Here is a 27,729-nt window from a genome sequence, read left to right as displayed (position 1 = left end):
GAGATCAAGGGTGAAATGTACTCTCTGCTAAGAGCACACTGGAGGGACATTTCATCTGGAGGCCAATGCGCTGCAGACTTCCCTTCACCAGTACCAGGCCTTTCATCTGTCAGAGCCTCCACCCTGAGTCCCTGTGGGGCCAGGAGTGACACAGGTGACCCTGGCTGGGAGGGATTAGTGCCAAATGACGTGCCTGGTATCTCAGGCCTGTAATAACTGCCTTTTCATTAAATGAGAAAGGGCAGAGGGTCCTGTTTACCTTTTATTTCTTTTAGGCATGTAAATACACCCTCTATACTATATTACCATTATATTGTACAAATATAATGGCATTGCTGTGTATGCATACATGCATTTATAAAAGTATATCTCCTGACAATGCACACAAGCTATCTCACATACAGTGGGGGGGTGGGGGGGGTGGGGAGGGTGGTGTCCATCTCTACTCAGCTCTAGATTGCTCCTAGCATGGGTGGCTCCCATCCCACAGGGTGGAGGGTCACTTTTGACTCCTACCTCCTCTAAGTCTACACCTGGGAGTTACTAAACTGACATCTGTACACAGAACTTATTTGTTATACAAGCAGAGTTAGTAGAGTGGAAGGGATGGTAGGTGGGCACAGAACTCTCAGTTGTCCACAACTCACAAATACCCATAGATGGGGTATGAGGTGGTGAGTATCACAGGCAGGGATTTGAGGGTCTTAAACAGGGAGTGTGGGTAATTTAAGGGACTGATTTCTCCATTTCTGGAAGCCAGGCAAATTTTCTCAATAGAGCTCCAAGGTGGCTGTTGACATCTTGCATTCAGGACTCCCCATAGTCTATGAAAAGGGATCTGATTTAACCCCAGGTGCCCAGCAGGTCCACACACCTGATGGAATTGCTGCCGGGTGGGGACCACCCTCATACCCCAGCCTGTGTCCTGAACATCGATTACTGCCACATCTCTAGGTGACCACACCTGACACCAGGAGTGTTTCAGGAAGACATGGGTCGCAGAGTCTGTGTCCAAGACGGTCATCAGGCGACTTTAGATTGGGCTGCCTCCATGCTCTACCCTGGCCCTGTCCCCCATTCCCAGATCTACCCAAACTCAGCAGCCGCGGGGAGGCTGTGGGCAACCGGGCCACAGTATCCCAGTCTGAGTGTGGGTGGCCCAGCTCAGATCAGACAAACTCGGGATCCTGGCGCTGGAGGGTCCTGGAGCCAGTCTCAAGCTGGTTCCTCTTCCCCAGGCGGCCGCGGTGGTTGCGGAAATCAGCTCTAGCCGGTCGACTCCCAAAGCCCCGCGGCTGGCAGGCGGGCGCTCCGGAAGTTGAGGCAGTAAAAGGGCAGCGGGAGGAAGCCGAGCCAGGCAGTAGGAGAAGGAGGTCGGGGGAGCCGTTCCCCGCGTGTGGCCTCTTCTGGGCGCTCGGTCTCCGGGTCCCGGCGCTCAGAGACAGTGGGGGAAACAGATCTCAGGCTCTGGCCGCGGCCTAGGGGCAGCCTGAAGGCAAGTGCCCGGAATCCCCTTTCTCCTTCCATCTCTCTGGGCGAGGCCCGGATCCGGCGAAAGCTGATCTAGAGCTTCGCGTGAGGGTGGCTTTGGGGGTCGGCCTCGCGGCGAGGAGACCAGGCAGAGCTGGGTACTCGAGCGCAGTCCAGAAGCGCTTGCAGGAAAAGAGGGCTGGGAAGGAGAGCTCGGCGGAGCGAAAAGCCAGGAAAGAAGAGAGGAGGGCGAAGGGCGAGGGAGAACGGGAGAGACGCGAAAGGCCAGGCCGGGGGAAGGCCGCACCGAGAACCGGCTGGGCCCAGACGCCGAGAGGAAGCGCGAGCCGAAAGAGCAAAGCCCAGGCGGGCAAGCGCCGCACGCCGCCCTCCGCGTCCCGATGCCCTCTCCCGCGAGCAACCGGTGCGGTCTGCGTCGCCGGGAACGGGAAACGAGGCTGGGCAGGCGGCCGGGAAGCGTCCCGGCCGCTGAGCGGAGCGCCGGCCTTTCCCTCCCGCGGTCCCGGACGCTGGTCCTTCCTCGTCCTGACCCCGCGGAGCGCGCGTGACGCTTTTCTCCGCACCAGCCGTGAGGGACGTGGGGCGGGGACCTGGCTGTCCGCACCCCGCACTTGTATCCCGGTCCCCGCCGCCGTACCCAGCTGGGATGGGCCTAGGGTGAGCGGCCGGCCCGAGAGGCTGAGAACTGTAAGGCGGTGACACGGACATCTCTTTGGTCCCGTTCGCCGCTTTGTCCCCTGCACTCAGCTCAGTGTTCAGCACACAATAGAAGCTCAAAATAGTATTTGCTGAATGAATGACTGACTGATGACCGGCTGTCTGTGTGAACTGGGAGGTGGAGGCAGCCGAAGGGCTAGGGTGGGGGTCCGGTGGGCCAGAACCGAGAACTGTCCGCTTACCTCGCACCAGGATGCGGCGGCAGTGGTCTGCCTCTCCGAGCCCGGGCTGGCCGTCGCTGTCGCCGCTCTCTCTGGAGCCCGCGGGGCTAGAGGCGGAGGTCCCCGCAATCTCCCTTGGGCTGCGGCGGCCGGCATCGGCGCCCGAGTCCTCCGCTCCGCCGCGGTCCCCGCCGCGCCCGCCGCGCGACTCCCGGCGTGCCGGGCCGCGGTCGCGCTCCGCGCCCCCATCGCCCATGCCGGCCGCCACCGCCGCCTTCTCCACCGCCCGGCCAGCCTGAGCTGGCCAAGCCCGTGGCTCCCCGCCCCTCGCGCCCCCCGCCCGGCCCCTACTCCTCGGGCCCCGCCCCTACCCGGCTGCTCCACCCATTCCTGCTGATTGGGCGCGAGTCGGGGTTCTCTGACTCCCAGCGGCTCACGAGGGAGCAGCGCGGAAGGATGGGAGAGTGGTCCCACTCCTCCACCCCCGATCTAGCCCCACTCCCAGTCCGGCAGAGGGAGGCTGGGGCGGTATTCTGGGGGTGCTGGCCTAGCCCTACGGCCACCCCTAAAGTTTATCAACTCCCTCCCCCAGTCCCTTGCCTTGTGTGCTCCCCACTCCCTCCTTCCCCGGGGACGCTCAGGCTCCGCGCTCCAGCTCTTTCGGCGGGATCAATAACCAAAGTGCTCCAGGAAGGCGACCCCGGCGAGACCCAGCAGAAAACAGGAGGTTGGCCTTGCTCGGGCGCTCGGCTGGTGGGGGGGAGGCTGGAGGCAGGGCCTCAGGTCTGGGGTTCAGTGCCCCACCCCTGCCCCCAGACTCATACCGCCACCCGCATTCGAAGCGGGACCGAAGGCGCGTCCCGGCGATCCTGGGAGAACAAGGCCTAGAATGTGGTAAATGACCCCGAGAGAGGCCAGGGGACTGACGGAGTGACCCGCACTCGCGGGGGGTTGAGAAAACACGTGCAGAGAGGGGCCAGGAGCCCAGAGGGTCAAGTGAGGCCGAGACTGTGGTAGGCAGCAAACGCCCGGTTCCCCCACGGCCTGGAGGCCCTCACGCGGGGCCCGCACCCTCAGACTTGGGAAGCAGATGGGCGTTTCCTTGTGCCAGCCTCACCCCGCTACTGTGGAGATGCCCCCCACCCCAGCCAGCCCTGGTCCCAGGTCCCACCTTCCCTGGAAAATCGAGGCTCGGAGGTCAGCGTGGCTAGAAGCCAGCTGGGCTGGGAAGCCAGGTGGTGGGGGTTCCTGTGCAGAGCGCTCGGCCCTCCGAGGCTTCCGAGTCCCCAGCGCTTTCTGAGGAGCCCGTGCCCGCCTGAGTCTAGCTTCTGCCTTGCCAGCGCCAAGAGAGGCCGGGCCCTTCGTTCCCTTACTTTGACTCAGAAAGGGGCTCGAACAGAGATTGAGAGACCCCAGTGAAGATGTGTGTTCAACTTGTTTGTGGGCGGGAGCGCCGATGACCCTTCCCCTAAAGCGCCGTGATTGCAGACTTTGCCTCTCTTTTCTGGCTCGCATTCCCGGGTGAGCGAGGGTGCTGCGGTCTGTCTGGGGGGCTGATTGAGTGTTTGTGGGGGCAGGGCCCATGATGTGCGTGTGTGGGGGTGGGGAGTGAGGTGAGGGGGTAAGTGACCGGGCTGAGCGTGTTGCTGGTGCAGCCTCCATGATTTGGGTGAGCCAGTGTATGAATGTGTGTGTTACTGCCTTAGCGTGTGTCCAGTGTGCATGTATTTGTGTCCAGTCATAAATGTCCCCTGCAGAAGGCCAGGTGGGCTGGATGTCCCAATTACTTAATTGGGTGGCTGATAATGAAGGGGTTGAGACCTAGGAAGAGGGAAGGGTAAAGAGTGCAGGGGAGGAGGACTGCTGCTACCTGCTAACAGAAAGGGGGGGAGGAAGGAAGGAAGGAAAAAAACTTGGCCACTAGGTACTTTGGGTGAGGCAGAGGAGCACAGACTGGTGGCCAGGATCCTGGACAGGCTGTGCAGAGGGAGAGCAGTCTGGACCAGCTGCGGGTGCTGCCAGTTGGTGGCACCTGCGGGGGCTGGGAGAAAGGAAATTCATAGTAACAGGAGAACCTGGGGAGTGTGACCCAGCTGGACCGATCTCGGTTGGAAGGACCCTTGCAGTGCACACTGGAGGGGCCCAACTCCTCAGAGACCCCCACCCACACGGGCCAGCACGCCCTCCACCGCAAACCAGTGGGATGCTGGTCGCCGGATCCGGCCTCCACTCTCCACCTCAGTCTTTCTCCTCTCTGGCCCTCTCTCTCAAGTTTACTTGTTTTTATTATTCAAATAGGAAGCAGAAAGCAAAAACTTGACTGGAACCTTCCCGGCTCCCCAGCCCTCGCTCTTCCCCTGCCACTTTCACGGCCAAGTTTGTGTTCAAAGAAAAAGGGAAGGGCACCTGCTGAGCCCTGCCGGGTTTTGTTTGTTCTTGCCCTTTAAATTTCAATTTCACAACATATCTCAGTGCTCTCAGTGCCGGCAACTCCAGTCTCCCTCCAGTGAACTCTTCTGAGGTCCGGGGATCAGTTTTCGGGCATCTGCACCCTCCTGGGTGATCCGGGCCAGTCTGTCTGGTGAAGCAGAATCCCAAGGAGACAGGACCCAGGCACTTGGGGACTCCCCTTCCCTAGCTTCGGGGAGCCCTGCTGGGAGAACAGGAGGAGGGTTGGTTCTCCGGAGGTCCCACTCTTTCTCTTTCTCCAGCCCTTTATTTTTTCCCCCCTCACTTTCCCTCTTTGCTGGGTGGGATTTGGCGTCCCAAGGGCATTCGGGCACTCTCCTTTCCGCAGGCCTGGCAAGTGGGTCCCCCTTCCTGGTGATTGTACCCATGACCAGCGAGTGAGGAACTCAGGGGTTCTGCATGCTGAAGCAGGGAACCTGTGCGGTGTGCTTGTGCGGATGTGGGCCAGGGGAGAGGGGGTTGGCGGTGTCGGATCTACTCACCCAGCCCGGGGCTCTGGCCCAACGGAGATGCCTGACAGTACATCCTAGCACCTGGTTGGCCCACTGCCAAGCCAGTAGGCAGGTTGTGCGGGGCCACTGGGCTCCCACCCACATCCTTTTCTCTCTGGAGACTTTATCCTTCGGGTCTACCTCCTGAGTGTGCTGGGTGAGGATCGCTGGGCACGCCAGTACCTGAGTATGGCCACGTGGCAGCGAGATACAGGGTTGGCCTTGCTGAGTGTGTGCGCGCGCGCTCACATGTTGGGATGCCATTTGGCTCTGGGAGATCCTCCTGCCTCGGGGTAAGCTGGACACAGAGCTCCAGGGGTGCAGTCCACCTGGCCAGAATTCACTAGGATCTGGGATTCCTCACCCTGCAGTGGGATCCGGGATTGGATGGCCTATATGTCCTATATCCTATGTTCTCACTGCCAGTCTACACTTGCGGTCTCACAGTCATCTCAACCGGGGCAAGATCCCAGGGATCTGGAAAATCTCTGTGTCTCTCCTTTTTCATAAAGTGATTCAGGAACCTTAGCAGGGAGGCAAGTGTGGGGGGGCAGGCGGGAAGGGAGTCCCAGCCGATAGGGGGCAGGGCTATGGCCTAAACTTGCTTTCTCAGTGGCTCTGTCGCTGCCAGGGCTCCAGTGTAGACAAACTCCAGGTGTTGATCTGGCCCTTTTTGGGTCCCATAGGGCCTTAACAGCTCGTGGCCCAAGGTCCATCCCTGCTATCAGTGTCTGTCCCAGCCTCTGCTGGTCCCAGGGAATTAGTGGGCTTCTGCTTTGCAGGATGAGTGGGTCTGGTCACAAGGAACTGCTGCATCCTGGGCTGGAGTCCCATGATGCTCTGCCGCAAGGAGTTCCCCGGCCACATGGTGGTCCTGGTCCTCCACTCAGCTCCACTAACCTGGTCCTCCACTCAGCCACTCAGAGTGGGGAGACCGTCAGTCAGAAAAGAGCTCCACCAACCCACCTCTGCACAGATACTCCTTAGGACTAGGTCTCCAGAGGGTTTCCCCAAAATGGCCTGAGTTGGGGTAAGAGGCTGTCTTCTCTCAGGTGTTGCCTTGCTTAGCACCTTGCTTAGGTGCTGTCTCCAATTCTTGCCACTCATTCCCCTGGTGTGGACTTGATTCAGTCTCCCTGGTGTGGAGGGAGGTTTCCCCTGGTGTGGAGATTCAGGGACTCTCCAGGCCCTCCCCATCCTCCTTCGCCAGGCCTTCTAGCAGCTCAGCAAATGAGACTGACTTCCTAAGCCTGAGTCCTTGTGAGAGCTAGGTCCCCAGCACCTAGAGGTAAATAGTTCTCCTGCCCCCACCCTGCTGGGCAGCAGGTCCTCTAGGATCAGAGGTGTGCCACCCATCCTGGGCTCTAGGGGAGCCAACATGTGCATATGGCTGGATGAGAGTTGGGGCCTAGGTTCCCCCACATGCTACCTGTATCTCACAGTCAAGCCCTTTGGTCCTTCACTGACAGTGATCCTGTAGCTCTGGCTGGAGCCTTCAGTATCGCCTTCTGATGCTCAGAACCTGAAATGCTGGAGTTCCCATTCTGTGTCTGGTTATTCTCCCTTCTTCTGTATCCCTACAGTGCTCTGGCAAGCACATCAGACCAGCCCTCCAGGCCTGGAGCCCTGGCCCCAGATCAGCCCTGCTCCTTCTGGTGCCTCTTCCCTCTGCTGAGGCTCATGGTAGAAGCCTGGGTTGAGCTTGCAGCCTTTGCAGGTGCCTTCCCCAGCTGGCTTCCTTCCTGTACTCCTCCTTGGCCTCTCTGTGTCTACCTCCCTACTCCCCTCTCTCAGCCCCATGCTTTTCCCCGGTCCTTTCCCTAAGGCCTAGAAACTCAGGAGGTCCAGGTTCCTCTGCCCTGCCTCATCCTTTTTTTGTCTGGGTCTCCTGTCTATCTTTCTTCTTTCTGGTTTTGGGGTCCCTGGGAGATGCTGGGTGGCATTCTTCTGGCCCCCCGCTATTACTGCTGGGATGGGTTTCTCCTGCAGCTAAAAGGAGTTAGGGGTTTGGGTGAACAGGGAAGGACACTCCTTGAAGATTCGGCTGGGGAGCACAAGACCAAGCTGGCAGAAAAAAAAAAAAAAATCCATGCATCACTTCCTCCCCTGACCCTGCCTGCACCCCTATGTGCCTGGGAGCCAGATCTCTGTACTGGCACTTCAGAGGGTACCTATTGTCCCCCTCTCTGGTAAGAAGGGATTGGCATTTTAAAAGGAGCTAGGGTGCTGTTGGAGTTTTTGTTTTGTTTTGTTTTTTACAATGAGCATTGTTATTTTTGTAAAAGATAATACAGTGTGTTCATTTCTAAGAAGAGTAATTGTGCTAAAACCCAAGCAGGGGTGCTCTAATGGTGAGACACCTGTTCCTGGGGTTGGTGGGAGAGGTGCTAGGGCAGAGTGAGGCTCCTCAGATCCCAGCATTTAGGCCCCTCCTAGGTAGCTAACCACCTGCAGGCTCAGGCACTGCAAGTCAGTCACTGACTAATTTCGGGCAATACAAGATGCCCGAGGCCTGTCTTTGCGGGATGCCAGTGTTGCCCTCTGAGGATTCTGCAGGGAACAGGATGCTCTGGGCCCTAGGGGTGCCCACCATGAGGGCAGAGGTCAGCTCTTTGAGCAGAGCAGGGAACCCAAGTTAGCTGGGCTAGGGTGGGCTGGTACAGGGCGAGATGGGGGAGGCACCAGCTGCGGCACCACCTTTTTGCCTCTCAAGGCAACACTGCCCTGCTTTGTTTTGCCCCCTCTTCTTAGGCAAGGATCCCAGGCGGGCTTTCCGAGCTCTAGGGCTGTCAAGATCTGCCAGTGCCAAGTCTGGTACAATCTGCTGGTGCCTTTCTTGAGCCTGTGAGTCCTGAGGCCTATGGGGAGAGCTGCCCAGGGGAGGCTATGGGTCTAGTTTGTAAAGAGGGCTACACTGGGGCGACAGCTGCAAGCAGGGCAGGGCTGACAATATTTTCCAGGTACCAACCACCCAGTGGCTACCAGTAGGCAACTCCTGCCTTGCCTCTGGCTTTGGACCAGTGCCAGGAAGGCTTACAGGAGGGGGCAAAGGATTTCTCAACTTGCCATGTATTAAATCACCTGGGTAACTTAGAAAAAAATCAGTAGTGCTGGGCTGCAGACCAAATAGCTTCAGTTTAAGTCTAATGACTTCAAATCAGGTCCCCAGTGGGTTTCTGATAGTTAAGAGGCTTCCAGGTGAAGGAATTTTTGTATTGGACTAAGGGTAGGCGGAGAAGGCATTGCTGGATGAAAGCCAGGAGCTTTCACCCAGGTCTTGGGTGGTCAGTATGTGGTAATCCAGGGAATGAGATATGGTTATTTCAGCCAGGCTTTTGGGTGGGTGGGGGAAGAGGGAAACCAGCAGAGACCTGGAAGGTGGGAGCAGGTTGGCAGTGGGAGGATCAGAGAGGGTGAACAGGCCTGGTCAGGATACAACTGGACCCAACTCAAAGGTGTCCAACCTGATCTGAAAAGCTCCCTTCACCCACAGGACTCGGGATTCTCTTGAGGAGAGGAGGTGGTTGGCGGGGCAGGGCTGGAGGTAGAGTCAGCCGCTAACGCAGGAATGGGTGCCCCCAGGTTCTAGGACAGGGACTTGGTGTGAAGAGTGGGGGGACTCCTAATTTGGTGATCTTCTCACCTGCTTTCCACCAGACCGATTTCCCCCAGAGCTTTCTTGGCTTCCTATTCCTCTTCCCGGTAGTGCCCTGTGAATCTTCTAACTTCCCTCTCTCTCCTTTGGTGATTTGCCACCACATCCTTCTTCTGCCTCCTTTCTCCTTCTGGTTCTCCAGCCTTCCTCCCTTCCCTGCGCGGTCTTTCCCACCCAGCCCCTCAGCCTCCGTGGCTGTTTCTCTCCATCCTCTCTCCCTCTGACTCCCCTTGCTGGCTCCTACATTCCCCATTTCCCATCAGCCCTCTCCGTGCTGGGGCAGAAGCACCCTCTTTTATTTGTCTTTCTTAGGACATTACCATCCCATCCAGGTGCAGAGTTTGAACCAACGAAAAGACTTGAAAGAATCTTCTAAACATTTTCCGTCTTTCTTTTTTTTTTTTTTTTTTAATTTTTTTTTTTAAAGTTTATTTATTTTTGGGACAGAGAGAGACAGAGCATGAACGGGGGAGGGGCAGAGAGAGAGGGAGACACAGAATCGGAAACAGGCTCCAGGCTCTGAGCCATCAGCCCAGAGCCCGACGCGGGGCTCGAACTCACGGACCGCGAGATCGTGACCTGGCTGAAGTCGGACGCTTAACCGACTGCGCCACCCAGGCGCCCCTCCGTCTTTCTTAACAAACAAAATTCACTCACTCCTACTGCAGTCTGATTTTATCTGGATCATTCTTTAAATCAATCAGCGTTTTATTTGTTTTCTGGTGAGAGATCCAGGCCTAAGTGCCCCCAAAAGGTGCTGCATTGTCATGAAATAGTCATGACAACCCTTAGGGTGGGACTTGGTTGCTTCGTTGTGCAGAGGAGGAAACAGACCAAGGTCACAAACCTGGTCTGTGTGGCTTGACACCCAGGTGCCAGGTCCCAAGGTGCTACTAAGGCAAAAATCTCTTCCCCCTCCTTCCCACTTCGCTCTGAGAACCGGGCTGCCCCCCCACACTCAGCGATGGACTCCACCAGCCTGGCACTACTTGGCGGTTCCTCGCACAGACGCTGGGGTGGGGACTTTCAGATTGAGTGACGCGGTACCTTGGCACGTTCAAGGGGAAGCTGTGGCCTCTCCAGAAACCAAAAGAAACCTGGACTGTGAGGATGCAGACTTTCAAAGAGCAGAACCTGAGTTTACCGTGGCTGGGTTCACTATGTGTTGTTTTGCTTTTGTTGTTTTGGTAACAGTTTTATTGAGATACAACGTACATATCCTACAACTCACACACTGTACGATTCAAAAGTTTTTAGTATTTTCACCGACATACTAAAATATGTAGCCTATGTCCAGATGTACAGTGCAGCCATCAGCACAGTACATTTTAGGACATTTTCATCACCCCAAAAGGAAATCCGTGCCCTTTAGCGATCACCCAACTTTCCACCCCAACCTCAGCCCCAAGCAACCTAACCAACCACTTTGTTTCTATGGATTTGCCTATTCTGGATTTTTCGTATAAATGGAATCATACAATAAGTGGCCTTTGCACCTGGCTTCTTTCACTTAGCATAATATTTCAAGGTTCATTCATGTTATAGCATATATGAGTACTTTATTCCTTTCATGTCTGATTAACATTCCATTGTATGGGTTATACCACATTTGCTGATCCATTCACTATTAATAGACATTTGGGTGGTTTCTACCTTATCTGTGTGGGAGTGTGAGTGTACCCCTAGTTTGGGGTGCTCCACTCGCAGCTCAGAAGAGGTAAGAAGTTTTCTGGGAGCAGCTGGAGGAGCATGGTGAGGCTCAGGGATAGGGCACACACTGACTATTTGTCCCCAGCTAATAGGTCACCTTCTAGAAGCCCCCTTTCCACTCCTGTCCAGTGAGGAGGAGACGGTTGGACTGGGAAGTTTGTAGGAATTAGAGGCTCTGTGGCAAAAATTCAGTGCCCTGACTCTTGGCTAGGTTGGGTTAGAATCCTGGTTCTACCACTACCTACTTGCTAATAGGTTGCTTAACCTCTCTGTACCTCAGCATCCTCACCCATTAAATGGGGATAATGTTAGTACCAAACTCCCAGAGTTGTTTTGAGGAGTAGGTTAATCTGTGTGGAGCACTTTATCTAATACCTGGCCCTCAATGGGTGCTAGAGGGAGGTAAATTTAAGCTTTCATCATTTAGGGCTTAGAGCCAGAGCTCACAGGTAGCACTAGTTCATCCCCCTTTCCCTTCCACCTGGATGGATGAAAGAATGAAAAGGTTAGCCATGGCCCAAGGGACAGGGAAAGGTTGTCTGGCCTGGGGTTGCGAATCCAGATTCCAGGCCCTCAACTCCAGCTGCCTAAGTGGAGTGGGGGTGGGGGTGCAGGAGAAATGCTTTTCACTGCCAAAGCCTCTGGATAGCTAATCAGCTGCTCTCATCCAACCTCGTGTTTCTTGAAAGCAAACACCGAGCTCAGTGAAGACAGTGGGCGGTGCAGCCGAGACTTGAACCCTGCTTTCAGTCATCCAATGGCCTGGACACTGCTGAGTTTTCTGTGTTTAAAGTGCCACTCATGCTTCCACCCCCAAGCCAGATTTTCCCTTCCCTGTTGGGGAACCCCAGCCAGCCCATGGTCCTTCCCAAGGTGTAGGTCCATGGCTTGGGAGTGGAAGGAATGGCAACTCAAGCCCCAGAAGGATCTGCGTCCCGCAGCCTGGGGACAGGGGGTTTCCCACAGGCAGTGTCCTGGCCTCCCACCTTTCCCAGGCATTTCCCCCCAGGCCTGGCCAGGAGAGAGCCGGAGCGGCTCCTTGGGCCGCCTTTGGGGAGTGGCCTGGAGGCCAGCAATGGTGGCTTTTATATCGTTTCATGCCTTTTGAATTTTGGGGTGTCGCAATTCAAATGAATCTAGTAAAATAATTTTTTAAATGTTGTTAGAATAAGTTTGAAGAGGCGTTTTGTTCTGATGCCTGCATCAAGGGCAGATGCTCATTTGTTCTTCCCCTGCTTTGTGCCTCAGAAAAGCTTGCCACAGCGACTTACCCTGTAGACTTGGTTCCTTCTTCTCTTTGCTATGCTTGCTGCCACACTGCACATTCAGGGTCACCAACTACCCCAGTCCCAAGTCCCCAGTGCCAGGGAACTCGCTAGTCTTGAATGTTGTTGTCCTAAGAAGGGTCATTTGCCATCAGCGTCACCCGAAGGTAGATTCCAGACTAAGCTGGGGAAAGGGAAGCCAGGAAGCATGATGTCTGGCACCCCTTCAGTGGTTACCCTGTCTCTGGGGACTCCCCTACTTTTCAACCCAAAGAAGCTTCCTTGCTCTCTGGGTCAGATTGGTCCAGATTGGAGTGTCTTCTGCCCCTCCACTATGTGGCCGGGCACCTGCTGCCACGCAAACAGGGAGTTAACTGGGGATGATTGTGAGGGTGAGCCTGTAGGAAGGAATTCTCCATCTTCTGACCTTGAGAAAGGACTTCAGAAGTGGAAGGGCAAGAAGCTGTGTGGTAGCCTATGTTGGGTGACTGGTGTGCCTTTGTTGGAATGCTGGGAAGGCCCTGAGCACTAGCCAAGGTCCCCTCCAGATAGTCCCTTAGGGCGCCTATTCCATTACCCCCAAGATGTTGTCAAGAATTTATATCTACTGGGAACTATTCTCTGGGAGCTGCTGCACTCTTTGGAACATCCTTCTTCCAACAAATATTTATTGAACAACAAATATTATATATAGTAGTAACTATATTCTGAATAGGATGCCAGGCACTAGGAGGCATTTGTGAACCAAACAGACCTAAATCCCCACAGTCAGGGAGCCTACATTACTGGAGACAGCTAACATCTTCTTGGATAGTGAAACCCAAAATGGAGTCATGGCAGGGAACCTCTGAAGTTGATCTTGAGGTGCCACTCCACCTCTGATGGTTTGCAAGAGATACACAGACCACCTGGTGCCTAAGCACAGGTTTGTTTTGGTGGCTAGAAAATGGCCCCTGAAAATAACTTCCATTAAAGAGGTGCTTTCCTGCAGCCTCAGTGATTCTGTAATAAAGAAAAATCTAAGAAAGGAAACACATTTTTTCCTGTTCAGTTGGCTGGGAAAAAAAAAAAAAAGCAAAACAAACATACAAACAAAAAACCCCGGAACAAACATGCAGACCCATGCCTTAGGTGTGTGGTTTTTTTTTGGGGGGGGGGGCTTTTGTTTGTAAGTGTGTTTGTTGAGCACTAATTTCACTAACTTAAAAAATTGTTTTTTGATGTTTTTATTTTTGAGACCGAGAAAGCATAAGCTGGGGAGGGGCAGAGAGAGAGGGAGACAGGAAGAGAAGCGGGCTCCACGCTGTCAACAGGGAGCCCGATGCGGGGGCTGGGACTCACCAGCGATTTCAGGACCTGAGCTGAAGTCAGACGTTCAACTGGCTGAGCCACCCAGCGCCCCAGTAATTTCATTAACTTTTAATTTAAATTTTAATTTTGTTTTAAAAAAGGAAAACATTCATCTGAAGGGGAAAAAATTCTAACCAGCACAAAGGATTATAAAATGACAAGTAGGTGTGTTTCCAGATCCTCAGCCCCATCACAGAGGCCCCAATTTCTTGCCGCATGTCGGACATCCCCGCTCCCGTCTAAAAACAGGAATGAAGTCACCACTGTCCTCTGTTCTCCCTCCTGCCCTTTCCGCTGTCACCCTAGGCGCTTGCTCCTTGGTAGCCCGACTCCGCTTACCCTTTCTGCGCCCTCCTTGCTTGTCAGCCTCGTGTGAAAGTGTCCGCTTCCCCAACAGCCTCGCCAACTTAGTATGTTACCTACAATTTTGATCTCTGTGGGTCTGATAGGTTTCTTAAAGAAACGAATTAAAGTAAGGGGAAACAAGAGAAAGAAAAAGGAAAGGAAAGAATGTTTGCAACTCGAGACTGCTAGTTTGGGTCCCAGGGCGTGTACGTGGGTTGCAGCGAGGCCGGGCGGTCTGAGCCCGTGCACCGGATAGCACCGCACGCGAAGGCCGCACCCTTCAAAGCCTGCAGAACGGTGAGAGGCGGCGGGGGTCAGTGGGAATTAGCGCGCCGGGCCCGGGCGAAGGATCGCTGCGGGGCGAGAGTTCGGACTGGATTAGCGGGTTCAAAAGCAGGTCAGGGAGAGCTAAAGGAGGCGACGGGGTCCGCGAGAGGTCAAGGTCCTTGGTAGCAGCGGGCCGCGCGCGGGGACGGCAGCAGGGGGATTGCGATCGCGGGGAGGCTGGACCGAGTTCCGAGCGCGTGGATGGGTTCGGCAGGCTCTGGAGCGAGGGCCGTCTGTTCTGGCGGCCGTGGCGTTGAGACACCTCCGCTTCTGGGCCTCAGCCACGCGAAAGGAGGGGACAGCGACGTGAGCCCCGAAACGAGTCCGAGGCAATTTCAACGGATAAAGAGAACAAGTGCCCGAGCTCCCGACGCGCGTGCGTGCGCCTGTGTGTCTGAGGAACAAGGCTTACCTACTTTTCTTGTAGGTTTGAATCCCATTACCTTTTATTTATATATATGCATTTTTTTTTTTTTTCTTTCTGGCAAGGAACACCTCTTCGGCAAACAAATAATTCAACAGACTGCCCCGGACAGTGAGAAGGAATTTGTTTTGCCAAGGGCTTGTCCCTCTCGCTTCCCGAGGCAGACATCTGCGGCCTGCGCCGTGGGGCAATAGGGGAGCGTCACACCGTTGGTGTAAACATACTCACGACCCATCCCTCATACGTCTCGGAGTCCTGTACGTGTGTGGAGGGAGAGCTGGAAGCAAAACCCTTCCCCGAAAGAAGTGAGCGCTGGGGGAGTGTGTGTCACTCTGTGAGCCCCTGACCCGACGAATTTTAGGAGAACAAGAATGTACTGCTTGAGCTCGTTCTCCCCTCACCTCCCCCTGATACTCGTGGAGAACTTGGGAGTTCGGAGATATGCCAAGTGGGCTCGCCAGTCTGAAGTCCTGGCCTTGGTAGATGACCCCCAAGCCCCAATAAACGGACAGACGACGGGTAGCGCTCAACGGCACTAAGTGGAGGTGGCCCCCAACCTGGTCGCCGTCTCTAGTGGCCTTGATGATGCTTGGTCGTTCCTTCCCCTGGGAGCTGCCTCTCGCCTTCCCTTCCCCGGGGGCGAGGCCGCCGCCTGGAGTGATGGAGGCGGGAGGCTCAGGCCGGCGTCCAGGTCTTCGCGAAAGCCCGCCCCTTGGGATTGGGTCCTGCTGATTTTCCGCGGAGAACCCTCTTTAGAGTCTGCTCCTCTGGGGCAAATATTGCAAATGCTTGGGGAGACGGTGGTGGTGAAGGCAGTGCAGGAGGTAGTGGTGATGAGGGCGGTGTGTGTGTGTGTGTGTGTGTGTGTGTGTGTGTGTGTGTGGCGTTGGCAGAAAGGGAAAGAGAGGGAAGAAGGAGGCCGGGGAGAGGGGAACAGAAGCCGTGAAAGCAGGGTGCCAGGAGCCCGGGAGGGAAAGCCGGGTCAGGCAGAGGGGGCGGGAGAGTGGGAAGGGGCGGGGCCGGAAATGGGGAGGCCAAGCGCGACCCAAACAAAGCGCCGCAGGGTCTCCACCGAGAGTGATCAGCCTTTCCCGCAATTTCCCTGGATTCCCTCGATTCCCTCGCTTTGGTCAGCAGGGCGGCTGGTCTCGGTGGGGACGTGCAGGTTGCTAATGGGGAAGGTAGTCTAAAGGGATGGATCGCTGGAGAAATACACTCACTCAACCAACGAACGGGCAATCGGCTCCGCTCAGCCGGACCCGAGTCGCGGGTGCAGAGAAGATGGGTAGTGGGCGACCCTTCGCGGGTCCCTTTCGTACCGGTTCGTCCAGGTTCACTCGGTCGTCGTGGCTTTATTCTAAAAGACCCCGGGACTCCTGTTCCCAGCTCCCAGCCCCCACTGGCAGGTCTAGGTGCCAGAGTCCCTCCATTAGAAATGCGGTCCTTTTGCTGAAAATAACTTGTCTCAGTTTTTAAATCGTATTGACAATATTGAGGCTCTTTTTAACGCCGCTTCCAGCCTTTGCACACTAGTCATACAGTCAGAACAATAATAGAATTGAAAGAAGGAAAAGAATCCCAGTGCCCAAACCTAAATTCACCACTTTCTCTTCTTAAAAAAAGACGAAAAAAATAATCACTCAGACTTATTTTCGGTGCACACTTGAATTGCATCGTTTCAGTTACGGTGAACATGCAGTTTTGTATTCTGCAGTTTCCATTTGCCTCACCTAAATATTTGCCGTGTGCTATGATCCTCATACGTACTTTTCAACGGCCGAGAGATATTTTGTTAGTGTAGTTTACTTTAGCTGTTCAATTGTTAAATAGTCCGCCGTGTCCAGTTTTTCAGCATTAAAATGATGCTCAAACAAAAATCTTCAAATACATCGTTTGCTCCTTTGGGGAGCAAATTATTTGGGGAGGATTATTTCATTAGGATCGTTACTGGCTCAACAGGGTAGGGACATTTTCATTGCTCTTAATATCGCGCCAAACTGCCTTAAAGCATTTTCCCCACACCCTAAGCCTCTGCTGAAACTGGTCTCCGGAACAAGAGTTACCGCGCAAAGTGCTGAGCCCTCTAGGGAGAGGGAAGGTGAGACAATGGAAGCCTTGTGAAGGTGGGGGAAGGCGTGGGGTTGGTGGGGTGGAGTGGTGAGGTTGGGGTTAGGGGAGAGGAGGACGGAGGTTCCTTCCCCGGCTTGGAGAAAGGTAAGACCTTCCTTCCAGTGGAGGTGAGGACCCGGCAGCCTCAGGCTGAAGTTTGTTAGGTAGACACTAAGGGAAGGACACAGGGACCTTCATGTGCTGGGTATCTGGAGAGCTTTGTGGGTTTGGAGGGGCACGCAGTGGCTTATACTTTGCGAAGTGTCAAGCGAGGGTGGCGAAATCGGGAACCGAAATTAGAAACCGACAATCTCCTCATGGGGCATTCGGACGATTTTAAACTGTTGCTATATTAATAGAGGCGTAATTACATAATCATTATTGTTTTAAGTTGTGTTGTTGAAAAGGAGGTTACGTTTCCTTTAAAAAATGCCAATTATCCTTTAAGAAACAATTCCTTACCTTAGCTACAGTATTACACGTATCTTAAAAGGAATACGTATTTTATTATTGTCCATAACGAGAATATATTCATGCATTTTGTGGTTAAAAATTATAAGTTAACACAAACTCATTGTAAAATAATCAGGCTGAGATGTATAGAAGTTCTTCTCTTAATCCTCCCTTCATAAGTAGCGCAGCTGATAGTTACAGCGTTGCATGTGCTATGTGTTTTTCAACAACGGTTTACACTATTCCCGCTACTCTGCAAATTGCTATTGGAAAACAGATTTAACAAGAGGCCATCACATTCTTACATATCAGTGGATGTCGCTCTGTCTCAGTTTTAATAGCTGTCTAGATAGCATTATATGGGTGTTCCATTTTTTCTCTATTTCAAAAATTACATAAATAATACGTGAATGAATTTTATATCACAAAACAATTCAAACAATACCAAACATAACAATAAAACACGAAACAGTGTGTTTGTCTGGTTTCCCCTCTTCATGCCTGCCTCCACTCTTATCCCACCTGATGCCTCAGAAGTTTGAGGTCAGAAATTTGGCTTTTGTTCCTCTAGACAACAACTCCAGTCTTTAAAAGAATCGCTTTATTTGTTCTCGTTAGCCTGCACGCTCGCTCCCATTCCCGCCCCCCGTCAGTAAGGAACCACTGAGTTGTGCTTAGTGTGTATGTCTGTGTTATGCTTTCTCACAAAATATGCATTGTTTTGTGTGTGTGCTTTTCACTCGTGCACATTGGGTTTTATATTTCATTTTGTTTTTTAAACGTTACTTTAAAAAGTGTAGTTTTAAAGAATTTTAAATTTATGGAAAAGTTACAAGAACAGTACAGAGAACTTCAGTAAACCTGTTTCTGAGCTGCATTTGCTTTATCGTTCTCTTTCTCTATGTATTTATTAAATTATGGATATTGTAGCACTTGAGAATAAGTGGCAGACATCATGCCCAGAGAAAGAAGTCCTTTACTTACATGACCACAGTGCAATGACCAAAATCAGGACATTTAACAACATTGGTAACAGTGCTGTTATATAATCTTCAGGTCGTATTCAAAATTTGCCAATTGTGCCAACAACATCCTTTATCATTTTTTTTTTTTTTCTAGTCTAGGATCTAACCCAGTATCACTCATTGTATTTAGTTTTCCACTTCCTGTTAGTCTCCATTAGCTGGAAACAGTTCATCAACTTTTCTTTGCTTTTTTGTAACATAGACATTTCTTGAAGAATATGAGCCAGTTGTTTTATATGTATTATGCTTTCTTGCTTTATTTTAAGCAATCTGAAACTTATAGAAAAATTGTCAGGTATAAAGAACTCACCCTGCCCAGGACCCAATTGAGCATAAATTGCTGACACATGCTTTCTTTTCTGTTTCCAACAAGTAAGGACATTCTCCCTCATAGTCATGATACAATCATCAAAATAATAAAGTGAACATTTTCGCCATGGACTACTCAGACCTCATTAAGGTTTGCCAGTTGTCCTGACAACATCTCTATAGCAAAAAGATCCAGGCAAGATTAGGTGCTTTATTTAGTTGTCATTGTCTCCTTATTCTTCAATCTGTAACAGTTTCAGTCTTTTCTTGACTTCCATGGCCAGTTATTACATATAATGTCCGTCAGCAGGGGTTTGTTTGATATTTCCTCATGATTCAATTCAGATTATGCACCTTTGGCAGGAACACCACTGAAATGGCGCTGAATTCTTTCATTGTATCCTATCAGAAGGGGCATGATTTTTATTTATCCCATTAGTGGCGATGTCACCTTTGATCATTTGAGTGAGATGGTGTCTGCTAGGCTTCTTTCTGTAAAATTAGTATTTTTTACCTTTGTAATTAATACATGTTTTTCAGGGAGGAATTTGAGACTACATATATATCCTGCTACTCATCAAATTTTCTACGCATTGTTTATATCAATAAGTACAACGGGTTCCTATTTTATTCAATGGGTTATAACTTGTTACTATAATTATTTACTTAATTTGCAAATTGTCCCACAGGTAGTCAGTAGGAGTCCCTTCAGCTGGCTTCTGAGTCCCTTTTTTTTTGTGACAGCTTTGTTGAGATATAATTCACATACCATACAACTCACCTATTTAATGTGTGCAATTCAGTGGTTTTTAGTATACTCACAGGGCTGTTCAGCCATCCCCACAATCAATTTTAGAACATTTTCATCACTCCAACCAGAAACTTTAACTATTCTACTCTCAATCTTCTCATGCTGCCAGGTCCCAGGCAATTATTAGTCTACTTCCTGTCTCTTATAGCTTTGCCTTTCCTGGACATTTCATACAAATGGAAGTGTACACTATGCGGTCTTTTGTGACTGACTTTTTTCATTTAGCATGATGCTTTTAAGATTCATCCACCTTATAGCATACACTTTATTCCTCATTAATGCCAAAGAATGTCCCATGGCATGGACATACCATATTTTGTTTATTCATTTATCAGTGGTTGGACATTTGGGTTGTTTAAACATTTAATTTAATGTTTATTTATTTTTTATTTTGAGAGAGACAGAGAGACAGAGAGAGACAGAGCACCAGCAGGGGGAGGGGCAGGGAGCGAGGGAAACACAGAATCCAAAGCAGGCTCCAGGCTCTGAGCTGTCAGCACAGAGCACAGAGCCCAAAATGGGGCTTGAACCCACGAACCATGAGATCATGACCTTTGCCCATTTTTAATTGGGTCACTTCTCTTTATATTATTGAGTTGTAAGAGTTGTTTGCATATTCTAGATACAAATCCTTTATCAGATATATGCTTTGCAAATCTATTCTCCCATTCTGTGTGTCGTCTTGTCACTTTCCTGATAGTCTTCTTTGAAATACAAAAGTGTTTACTTTTCACAAGTCATTATCTATTTTTTTGGTTGCTTATGGTATTTGGTTGCTTTTGGTATTGTATCTAAGAAACCACTGCCAAGTCAAAGGTTGTGAAGATTTAGCCCTATACTGTCTTCTAAGAGGTTTATAATTTTAGCTTTTACATTTAGATCTTTGATTCATTTTGAATTAATTTTAATTTTTTAAAATGTTTTTTTATTTATTTTTGAGACAGAGAGAGACAGAGCATGAGCAGGGGAGGGGCAGAGAGAGGGGGAGACACAGAATCTGAAGCAGGCTCCAGGCTCTGAGCCGTCAGCACAGAGCCTGACGCAGGGCTCGAACTCATGGAGTGTGAGATCATGACCTGAGCTGAAGTCGGACGCTCAACCGACTGAGCCACCCAGGCACCCCGAATTAATTTTTGTATATGGTGTAAGGGAAGGGTCCAACTTCAGTATTTTGCTTGTGGACATCTAGTTACTCCAGCACCATTTGTTGAAAAGACCTTTGTTGTTTCCCCATTGAATTGTCTTGGCACCCTTGTCAAAAATTCCTGTTTCCTTTTGACATGTCCTTATCATTTGAGCATTTCTGGCATAAGATGCTTCAATTTCCCATTGTACTTTTCCATGTGCTAGCCCTTGAATCAACCATTTTGCCCCCTAAGGTATTCTGGTCCTTTTAGTGGATAATGTTATTTAGAAGCCAAGATCTGGGTTCTAGCTATGGCCATTGCTACTAGGGGTCGCAGCTACAAGACTCTCTTAGTAGACAGAGCCAGGGAATATGAACATATTCATATGAATATGTATATAACACATCTACACTTACATTTATTGAGACCCATAAGTTCATACCACGAACTCCAATTACAATGCAATATCACAGGGCTCTTTTTAGTTTTCTGTATTCATAATTGCTTTCTCTGACAGGAAGAAACCTGGCTCCTATAATCCTCAGAAGGTTTATGTGATCAATCCCCTGATGTGTAACCAGTTTATGTTGCTGTCTTGCTTTTCCCCCACCTTTGGCCCAAATGTGGGGCCCCTTCTCACCCTGTCAGGGCTTGGACATCTAGTATTGAACCATGGTAAACATCTTTCTGCTTAAATTCCAACACCCCATGCTGGGTCACTGTGGCACTCACTACATTATTTTTGTAAAGATACATCCCTGTTACTTTGTGCACATCAATCTGTTGCTCAGATTCCATGGTATGTGACCACCTTGTTTTACTTGTCTGTTCTTCCAGGGAAAGATACCTAGGTGGCTTCAACTCCCCTACTACCTCAAGTAATGCCACAATGAACTTCTGCATACAGGTTTCTATAAGCACCTGTGGGAAATACTTTTGGGATCTATACCCAGGGGTGGAATTTCTGGGTCACATAGTATGAAATGTCTAACTTGCCGAAACACTGCTGGCTTGCTGTCCAGAATGGCTGCTCCAGAATTGAACTTGGTGTGTTCCACTCACTGGATGCCAGTCTGCAAAGCATAAAGGAATATTTTATTTTTTTAATGTTCACATCTCTGATTATCAGTGATCTTAAGCATTTCCCCAAGTGCTTGTTGGCCTTTTGGCTTTCCTAGGTCTGTTCCTATGCATTTAGTTAGATGTTTGCCCTCTAGTTCCTAACATCCTAAATGGATATGACTATTCATATTGTCCTCCAATTTTCCTCCCTCACTTAAACATCTTGAAAATCCTTTTATTAGCTGCATGGAAGTCCACAGTATGGGTCACCCATAAAGTATTATGCCATTTCCCTATTAATGGGCATTTGGGCTCTTTGAGGGGTTTTGGTACCACAACGAATGCTCCCATAGCCATCTTTGGACACACAACTTTGCACTTGTGGCAGAATTTCTTTTTTATTTTTTTTAATTTTTTTTATTAAAAAAAAATTTTTTTTTCAACGTTTATTTATTTTTGGGACAGAGAGAGACAGAGCATGACCGGGGGAGGGGCAGAGAGACAGGGAGACACAGAATCGGAAACAGGCTCCAGGCTCTGAGCCATCAGCCCAGAGCCTGACGCGGGGCTCGAACTCACGGACCGCGAGATCGTGACCTGGCTGAAGTCGGACGCTTAACCGACTGCGCCACCCAGGCGCCCCAGAATTTCTTTTAAAAAAAAAATGTTTATTTATTCTTGAGAGAGAGCGAGAGCGAGCGAGCGAGAGAGAGAGAGAACAAGTGGGAGAGGTGCAGAGAGAGAGGGAGACACAGAATCTGAAGCAGGTTTGAGGCTCTGAGCTGTCAGCACAGAGCCCAACGTGGGACTCAAACCCATAAACCGCTAGATAATAACCTGAGCTGAAATTGGACCCTCAACTTCACCCAGGTGCCCTTGTGGCAGAATTTCTTTAGGTAAAGTCATAGAAGTGGTATCTTTAATTTAGAATGCACATTTGAGGACACATAACAGGGTTCTCAAGTCGGTAGTGAGGACCAGGGACTCAGTCAGAGATAAGAGTTTGGGAAGAAAGAAGGCATCATTGACAGGTGCTCCTGGTTTTAGATATATACAAAGAGCATTGCAGGTGTAGTTAGGCAGTGAGGACTGTCCTCAGGAGACAGAGCTGAGCACAGAGGAGTAGTCAGCCATCTTGGCTAGGATATGCTAGACAATGGGGCAGGAGGCACAGCTTTTTGAAGCTACCCTATAGACTCTATCAGTTTCAGAGTCAGGCTTTGGAGGGAGACACGGGGAATTGTGGGTCCCCTGATGGGAGTAAGAAGCATTATGTTCTCATAAGAACAGTCACTGCCTCTACCATGGTCCTGGAGTATAGGAGCAGACAAGTGGACATCTGCCTGATCACAGACTTATTCACAGTCTGAGTTTCTACTCTCCATAGGGACTAGCAGGATGTAGTTTTCTTTCATGTAGTTTGGGCAGGTTGTGGCCCAGATGGGAATGTGGGCCAGATGGGGAATGAAAACCAGCCTGAGCTAATTTTCACAAGGGTGCTGCATGGGTTATACAGGTGGACTTATCTTTGGGTCACAAGGAAGAAAACAGCCCAGGGCTCCCTGGCCTCAGGCCCCCCAAGGAAACTGTCCAGTGGAGGGTCCCCAGGACCTCTCTCTCACCAGCCATCTCTTCCAGAATAGGACATGTCTTGCTTCCCAGCAGTCCCTCAAGGAGGGCAGCCCAGGCTCTCTGGGGGAGATTCTACTCCTTATCTCTTTGGGCTGAGCCTGAGTGGGGCTGTGCAGTGAACAGAAGAGAAGAATTTTCACAGGCTACAGGTTGGGGTAAGGGCTGAGCTTCCAGCTGTTTTCTGGGGAGAGAGTTGAGGAGGGCTAATTATATATACCAACTTCTGACAGTTGAGGCAGGAACTAGAAAGAGGTGGTGTTCCCTCATCTTCCTTTCTGTTCTACGGCCCCAGTGACAGACATAGCACAGACAGAGTCAGACAGAGCCAGAGATATAAGTGGGTAGAGACCCAGGCTCAGGCAAAGCTCTCTCAGGTGGACTCAACACCCAAGATGCGCTAGATGGACCACTGGGGGCTTGAGGAGGGAACAGCCCATCCTTCCACATGGCAGGGAGGTCAGGCTGCTGGGATAGAGCAAAGCCTTTCGGCTCCATGGGGCTGGAGTCTGAGGGTCTGATTTGGAGGGATGTTTGAGCAGGGGCTCTGTAGGTGCCTGTGTGGAGCCCTCACAATTTCATCCCAACTCAGTTCCTTGTCTTCTCCCTGGCTCCCTGGGCAGTTATTTATTTTTATTTTTATTTTTTATAGGGGCTGGTGCTGTGCACTGGTAATACCATGATGACTGACTCACATTATCTGTCCAGGGGAGCTCACAGCATCAGCTTCTATGGGGGGGCGGGGATACCAGGGGAGGAGGGAGATGCACAGACAGACAATAGTGATGTAATAAGAAAAGGGCTGATAAGGATTAACATTTATTAAGCACTTGCTTGTGTGCTTGTGATAATGAACCAATGAGGTAGGGTCTACTACCCCATTTAATAGATAGGAAAGCCAAGGCTCAGTCAGGCTCGATAACTTGCCCCAAATTACACAGTAAACGGTGAGGCTGAAAGTCTTTCCGTCTCAGGCCAAAGCCTGAGACTCCACTACTGCACCACACACATGGTGGGGCGAGCATGTAAGTATTAAGTCCGGGGTATCAGGGACGACTTGGGGCGCACCAGGCATGCTCTCTACTGCCACGTCCTATCTTTCCGTTAATTTTACCTGGAGGCTGGCCGCTTCTCTTCTCTTCCCGAGCCCCCAGTCCGGTGCCAGCCCACCCGCCAGCGGCGAAGTCATTAGCTCCCCGGCTGCAAGAAGGGAGGCGTCCTCGTGTCGCCCCCTGCTGGTTTCGAGCTTAAGCGACGATGGGGCTTCGCCTCGTTCCGCCCACTCTGCGCATGCGCCCTGGGTGACGGGCGCCCGCCCTCTTGATTCTCCGATCCTGCCCGTGCAGGTCCAGGATAGGGGTGGAGGTCCGGAGTGGGGGGGACAAGGCCCGAGACGCTAGTCGCGGGTGTCATTTCTCTGGTTTACCTGTCTGCTCCAGGTGCTGGAGTCTGCTCTCCCTAACCCCGGTCCCTCTGCACCCCTCTGGGGTAGGAATGGGGCGGGACCGTGGGCCCCCTTAAGACCAGACCCGGAGCCCAGAGAGCTGTGGTCGGGGCCACAGAGGCGTCCTGTATTGGTTTCTGAAGTCCTTCCTGAGTTTTGACGGTACCAGGATGACGAATACCCCCACATTGCTGTAGTGAACAATGGCAGCCCCCACCCCAGGCTGCTCTGTGGCCTGACGTCACCGCCCTCCTCCCCTCAGTGTCTCCATTTTCGGTGTCCGGTAGGGGAAACAGACATAGGAGCAACTAACACAGAGTGACAATATGAGAATAACTGCAGTGTAAAGCACAAGCCTGGTACCGTGAAGGTCAGAGGTCACCAAAAGGTTGCACCTGCACAAGCATTATAGACCCTAAAAGCCCACCAGGTGGAACTTTCTTGTGCAAAAGGGCCCTGGGAAGAGAGATTGGGGAGGGGGAGCAGTTCTGATGTGTGCATTTGTGTCTGCTTTGTTCCAGGTCACACTTGTCTCTTTCCTGAGCTTCCCGTCTTACATCTTGACAGGTGGCAGGAGATTAGATCCTTTCAGACCACGGGGCGACAGTTCTTTACTGTGTTTGCCAACTTAAGCAAGAGGACAATCGTTATCTTTAACCAAACAGGTAAAAACATGACAACAAGAATACCAAATATGTTGGGGAAAGTGGGTCCCCTTAAAGATTAAGAGAACAGGCCTTTCCTAGCCTCCTCTTCTGTCCTGTGGAAGGGACTTCCCTGACTGAGGACTGTTTTCCAGGAAAACAGTCACAGAAGAGAGTCAGAGGCTGTTGCTCTCATCTCTAAATCTGGCCACCTTGGATTGTTGGTTTCTGTGGCTCAGTTTTGTCGTATATGTAAAGTTGGAGGAAATGGCCTATGGCCATTAATTCATCCACCTGTCTGAATGTGGGATCCTGGTGCTCCTCAGGCCACTGGCCTAGGATGTGGTGGACCCCTGTTCAGGACACTGGCTACTAGGGGACATTCATAAGGGCAAGTGTGTGGCTTGTGTGTGAATTAGAATTGTCTAAAAATGAGCCTGGAGGATGCCACTGGGAATCTGGTGTTTGGATACTGGACCCATTTCAACAAAGTAGCATTCCTCAAGGCCAAATGAATGAGCAGGGGAGATATGATAGGTACACAAATAATGAAATTGTGTCATAGAAAGTAATCAGGACATAAAGATGGTTGTCCCCAACATGGGCTGAGAGTTCAGAGGAGAGAATATCTTCTTGCTGTGGTGTTCAGAGAGGGCTTAATGAAGGAAGTGGCGTTTTGTTGTTTTTTTTAAATTTTTAACGTTTATTTATTTTTGAGACAGAGAGACACAGAGCATGAACGGGGGGAGGATCAGAGAGAGAGGGAGACACAGAATCCGAAGCAGGCTCCAGGCTCTGAGCTGTCAGCACAGAGCCTGACGCGGGGCTCGAACTCACGGACTGTGAGATCATGACCTGAGCCGAAATCGGACGCTTAACCGACTGAGCCACCCAGGCTCCCCGGAAGTGGCGTTTTTTGATGGCTTGTGAAAATGGGGAGGATTCCAATAGGCTGACATGGGCAGTGTTGTACCCACCTAGACATTAGAGTCACAGGCTGGGAGAGAACCCTGGAACCTGAAGGTAATTCGTGTGCGTATTTGAGATATTTGTTAACTTAAAAATATGTTTTAAAATAAAATAACACAAAAAGGTGTTAACAGCTTAAATTCCCTACTGCCATCCCTCATCACTCAGATACCCTCCACAGAGGCATTCAGTAGTTTTAGTTTCTTGTGTAACCTTCCAGGGATATTCTGTACGTATACTAGTAAAAGCACACACACCCACAAAAGCCACCATCTCTACACAAACGGCAGTATATTGCACTGGTCTCTACCCTGCTTGTTCACTTATATTTTGACAATGGTTCCTTATCAGTATGTGAAGAGCTTCTTTGAGCTCACTGGCTGAACACTGGAAGCAATTCCACTGAAGCAGAGAATAGGAGCCTGTGATTTTTGAGGTGTACCTGGAACGATTCCCCCAAACCCTGGCATTAAAAAGCCACAAAGAGGTGGAGGTTTCAGTTTAATTTGGGGCAGAATAGTATTTTAATTTTTATTTGCCCTGTGCCTACTCCATTGCTTTGGGAAAACCATCATGTCCTTCCTTAATATGTGCAAATGGCCCATTAAGCTTGGATAGGTATCCATGGGGTACTATTAGAGTGGAAAACAGGCCTTGCTGGGGTAGTTGGGAAAATCAGTGGGAACTGACTGGTCTCGTGCATTTATTCTCTACTTTTCCTCCTCTACACTCCCAGGGCTGGTGGGTCATAACCTAGGAGAACCACCACCACCCAGTGCTGCTTCTCCATGGGGTCTGAAATTGAAGTCTTGACTTCAGAAGTTGCCTAGTGGGGTGATAGCACACAGGTGTGATTACTCATGGCTCTAGTGCTCATCTTAGGCTCATCTTAGGCTCATCTTCTCCCTTCTTTTTTGTGCTCATAGGGCTGACAAGGACTAGGGTTTGAACTTCAGTTCTTTCCCTAAACTCACTACCAGAGTGGTTGGAATTTCGTGGAGAATATGATTTCATAAGCCAAAATAACTAGGCACCTGAGGAGAACAAGTATCTCAAAAGATAGCAATGTGAGACAATAACAAATAACAAATGAGACAATATGTATCTTTTGAGATATTAGAATAGATGGGCCAATAATTTAAAATAAGCACAATACATATATGTAAGGAGATGGGGAAGTTATTAGTAATATAATATAAAACAAGGAATTATAAAAAAGCAGGAGAAATATTAAATGTGAGCAATAGTCAAAATAAAGAACACAATAGATGGGGTAAATTATAATGGAGGAGGCACAATTAATCAACAGTGAGTTGGAAGATCAAATTAGAGAAGTCTCACAGAAGGAAGCAGTGAAGAACAAATAATAAGGAAACTTAGATTACAAGAGGTATGACAGGAGAAGTATAAGTGCCAGGATCCAGATAACAGGAGTCCTAGAAAGAGAGAAAATTAACTATGCAGAAGAGGACACCTTTGGAGAAATAACAGAAATTTGTTGAAATGTTAAAGAGATGAACAACCTTGAATGGAAAGGGTTTACATGGTACCAAACAGGAGAGATGAGGAAAAAGTTCACTCCTAGATATGTTATAATGAAACTTAAGAATATCAAAGACAAAGAGAAAATTCTAAAAGCTACCAGAGAGTAGGAGCAGGTCACTTCCACTTAGGTCAGGTTGACCTCAGAGTTTTCAATAGTAGCGGTGGATGTAAACAACAATCACGAAGCACTTCTAAAA

At 50.5% G+C, this 27,729-nt stretch overlaps 2 protein-coding genes across 2 annotated transcripts in view; one reads left to right on the top strand and one right to left on the bottom strand.

Annotated features, from left to right (window-relative positions):
• Positions 1-2,640, bottom strand: part of VAX2 (ventral anterior homeobox 2) — a 28,603-nt gene extending 25,963 nt beyond the window's left edge. The window contains exon 1 of the mRNA XM_045446403.1: positions 2,391-2,640. Coding sequence (XP_045302359.1) covers positions 2,391-2,625 — 235 coding nt within the window. The 5' untranslated portion in view covers positions 2,626-2,640. The remainder of the gene's footprint in view (positions 1-2,390) is intronic.
• A 171-nt stretch (positions 2,641-2,811) lies between these two features.
• CD207 (CD207 molecule) overlaps positions 2,812-27,729 on the top strand; it is a 50,526-nt gene continuing 25,608 nt past the window's right edge. Inside the window, exons 1-2 of the mRNA XM_045446395.1 lie at positions 2,812-3,096; positions 24,896-25,039. Of these exons, the coding sequence (XP_045302351.1) occupies positions 2,826-3,096; positions 24,896-25,039 (415 nt within the window). The 5' untranslated portion in view covers positions 2,812-2,825. The remainder of the gene's footprint in view (positions 3,097-24,895; positions 25,040-27,729) is intronic.

The sequence above is a fragment of the Leopardus geoffroyi genome, chromosome A3 (assembly GCF_018350155.1).
Source record: "Leopardus geoffroyi isolate Oge1 chromosome A3, O.geoffroyi_Oge1_pat1.0, whole genome shotgun sequence".
Lineage (NCBI taxonomy): Eukaryota > Metazoa > Chordata > Mammalia > Carnivora > Felidae > Leopardus > Leopardus geoffroyi.
Note: the sequence above shows the minus strand (reverse complement) of the source record. Positions and strands in the feature narration are given on the sequence as shown.